Genomic DNA, 554 nt, shown 5'->3' on the forward strand with positions numbered 1-554 from the left:
CTGAGACTGACCCGCTTGCCCCGTCGCTCAGGTACTGGAGCGCCGGGGCTGGCTGGGCCTGGAGGAGGTCGTGCGGCTGCTCAACGGCAATGAGTTTTCCATCTCAGGTAGGGCCAGAGCCGGGCTGGGGCAGGTGGGCCTGGGGCTGTTGGGTCCAACAGTGTTCTGCCCCATCCAGACAGCGCCGTGGAAGACAACCCTGCCTGGGAGTCCCAGCGCGTCATCCTCGCCGTCTTCCTGGGGGGCTGCACCTTCTCTGAAATCGCTGCTCTTCGGTTTTTGGGGAAGGAGAGAGGTAAGAGCTGCAGGGGGTGGATGGGGACTGCTGCCTGCCGAGGGGCAGTGAGCGGGCAGGAGCTCTGGGGACTCCCGTGGTCACGGTGTAAAGCCAAGCGGTGGCCACACGTGCTGTCGGTGGTGGCTGATCCCCGCGGGAAGGGGGTGCTGAGATCCCGGGGACCCCCCAGGGAACAGCCCAGCTCTCGTCCGGGAGCACCGTCTCTGCCCCACGGCGCAGCCAGGGCTGGCGGGGGGGACTGGCAGGGGCACCTCCC

The 554-nt window shown here is 67.9% G+C and overlaps 1 protein-coding gene across 1 annotated transcript in view; it reads left to right on the plus strand.

Annotated features, from left to right (window-relative positions):
• LOC104284684 (protein regulator of cytokinesis 1-like) overlaps window positions 1–554 on the plus strand; it is a 17906-nt gene that overhangs the window by 10229 nt on the left and 7123 nt on the right. The window contains exons 20-21 of the mRNA XM_009883045.1: window positions 32–107; window positions 179–342. Coding sequence (XP_009881347.1) covers window positions 32–107; window positions 179–342 — 240 coding nt within the window. The remainder of the gene's footprint in view (window positions 1–31; window positions 108–178; window positions 343–554) is intronic.

This window comes from Charadrius vociferus, unplaced genomic scaffold (assembly GCF_000708025.1).
Source record: "Charadrius vociferus isolate BGI_N301 unplaced genomic scaffold, ASM70802v2 scaffold1324, whole genome shotgun sequence".
In the NCBI taxonomy this organism is placed as follows: domain Eukaryota; kingdom Metazoa; phylum Chordata; class Aves; order Charadriiformes; family Charadriidae; genus Charadrius; species Charadrius vociferus.